At 37.6% G+C, this 2,621-nt stretch overlaps 1 protein-coding gene across 1 annotated transcript; it reads right to left on the bottom strand.

Annotated features, from left to right (window-relative positions):
* Positions 1-10: 10 nt before the first annotated feature.
* Positions 11-640, bottom strand: LOC122076083 (glutaredoxin-C1-like). Its single transcript, XM_042641367.1, has one exon. It carries the CDS (start codon positions 514-516, stop codon positions 145-147), a length of 372 nt encoding a protein of 123 aa, XP_042497301.1. The 5' UTR covers positions 517-640; the 3' UTR covers positions 11-144.
* Between the last annotated feature and the right edge of the window lie 1,981 nt (positions 641-2,621).

Here is a 2,621-nt window from a genome sequence, read left to right as displayed (position 1 = left end):
AAAAAAAAAAAAAAAAAAAAAACAACCCTAAGAAAAAGATAGGAGAAACACATTAGTCATTGGTAGTGTATCCAGATATGCCAAAATGGAGGAGGTTGATCAACCAAACAAACCCACTCTCCCCTCCTCCTTTTTCATGGACCTTCAGAGCCAGAGGGCTCCGGCCTCCTTGAGGAGAGGAACCAAAGACCCATTAATATGGGACGCCATGACTCTATCCATGGGCCCAACGAGTTTCCCACCGATAAAGACGACAGGAACAGCAGAAGGAGTACCGAGAAGCCTCATCAACGCTTTCTCCATCTCTTTCCCTCTTGGGTCCTCGTCCAGCTCGTACACAGTAGGGTTCACACCCATCCCACAGAAGAGCCTCTTGATGGCGTGACACATGCAACAACTACTGATGCTGAATATCACAACCGCGTTCTCGGAAGCAAGTCTCTGAACTCGCTCCAGTGGGTCGCTTGCGCTCCTTGACGACATATAAGACCCCCACGACTCCGTCTGGTAATGCATTTCCTATCAATACTTTGTAAACACCGATAAATGATAAGAAGAAGGAGAAGAAGAAGAAAAGCAGTCGAAGAACTAAGGCAGAGAAAGTATTAATGGTGTTCAAAGTAGAGAATGTAAGTGGGACAGTGATGAATGACGGAAAGGTTTAGTCGGTATTTATAGAGTGACGAGGTAAAGGAGCGTTTGGCTTGGAATTTGGAAATTTTTTTATTTTATTTTTAAGTTTAATTAATTTCTTCCACTTTAATAGAGTGGCTTTATTATGTCAATTAGGGATTTAATTAAAGCCTTAAGAATAGGAATTTAGAGAGGAACACAACCAGTCACTAGACTCACCACTCACCATGGGGTCCATGACCGACGTAATGGATGTGTCACAATGTTTAATTTTTGTTGGTTAAGTTTGCTTTGTGTGTACTTAAAGAGTAGCTAATACTTAATTTCAAAAGGGGTAAAAAGGTCAAAAGAAAAGGAAAAAGACAAAATGGAGAATGGGGTTAGGGGATGATGACGATGATGCATCCATGATGGATGGATGGATAAGGATGGGATCATGGGGGTGGACATGAAAGAGTACGAGACAGGCTTTACCAGGGAGGTTTGTTGGTTTTATAGACGGCTGTCTCCGTCCTTGTTGTCGGCTACAGTTGAAAAAAGTAATCGAGGAGTGGGCTGCCCGTGGCCTTAACCAAGCCCCGGGTGGTTGTTTTCGTGACCCCCACCTCCTATGCGCATGTTAGTTTACCTCATATTCCTTACCAAAAAAAAGAAAAGAAAAAATTACATGATTATCATTTTTGGGTTTTCTTTACAAAATTACTTACAACAAGTTTTAGTTAAGAAAAATACTCAAAATTAGGTTTGAGTTTACAAAACTACCCACCCAAAGTTTTAGTTAACAAAAATATTGAAAATCAGGTTTGCGTTCATAAAACTACCAAAGACAGTATTTCTTCATCTTCCACATAATCATGTATTTTTTTATGATTAAAACTTTGAGTGGGTAGTTTTGTAAACCCAAACTCAATTTTAGGTATTTTTGTTAACTTAAACTTTAATTGGGTAATTTTGTAATGGGAAACCTAATTTTGGGTATTTTTGTTGACTGAAATTTTTTATGGGTAATTTTATAAAGAGGAACCCAGAAGTGGTTAATCATGTAATTTCAAAAAAAAAAAAAAACTTATATTCTCTTCAGGTCTAGTATTCTAATCCATGTCTCCGGAATTGGGATTGGGATTAGATCAGATTGGCCCGGTCTGCTCAATTTCTTTATCGGTCTAAATTCAACTTAAAAACACCTTAATCTTAATTTTCATGCAAAATTTGGCTCATGCCGAATCAAGTGGAATCAATCTATTCGATCCAATCCGATAGTGTCAATAAAAAAATGAGGTTCCTTAAAAAAAATTACATAATTTAACAAATGGAAAGGGTTCTTTGAGCAGACGATGTGAGAGAACATGTCAGTAAGCTGCGGCAAAACAATATCATACGACGGCAACCAAGTGTGAAGAGAAGAAAGATAGACACAACGGTGCCAGGTACCCTAACCTTGATGGATTGGAAGTTTCTATCTTTATTTAAACTCCAAAGAGAGAATATATATATGAGTTTTTGACATAGAACATGATTATCAAGCTTGGGAAAAATTAACTCTAAAGGGGTAGTTGAGTTGACAAAAGACCTTTGCCTAATGAAGTATGTGGTTTTGAGTTCGATTCCTTTTATTTCTTAAAGGTAACTTACATGGGATATTTAGTGCTCTTCATTGTTGAATGGTTCTTATTCAATCTTGGTATAATATAGTCTATGTGGTTGTGAGGTTAATATGAGATCGTAGAACTAATCAATGCTTATTTGCCCCTTAGAGAGAGAGAGAGAGAGAATGAGAGAGAGAGAGAGATTACGAAGATATCGTGTTTTATCAATTTTGAATCCATAGGTTTGGTGAGAAGATAAGCCATTTATATTCTCTCTTTTTTTTGTAATTTTCCTTGTACCTTTGGCATTAATGTCACAAAAGTAAGGAAGCAAGGAGAGAGAGAGAGAGAGAGAGAGAGAGAGAGAGAGAGATTACGAAGATATCGTGTTTTATCAATTTT

Source organism: Macadamia integrifolia, chromosome 4, assembly GCF_013358625.1.
Source record: "Macadamia integrifolia cultivar HAES 741 chromosome 4, SCU_Mint_v3, whole genome shotgun sequence".
In the NCBI taxonomy this organism is placed as follows: domain Eukaryota; kingdom Viridiplantae; phylum Streptophyta; class Magnoliopsida; order Proteales; family Proteaceae; genus Macadamia; species Macadamia integrifolia.
The sequence above is the reverse complement of the archived record's forward strand: the minus strand, read 5'-3'. Positions and strand labels throughout refer to the sequence as shown.

Excerpts from the sequence above, each read along its gene's own strand:
- LOC122076083 (XM_042641367.1), bottom strand. The coding sequence starts at position 516 with ATGCATTACCAGACGGAGTCGTGGGGGTCTTATATGTCGTCAAGGAGC.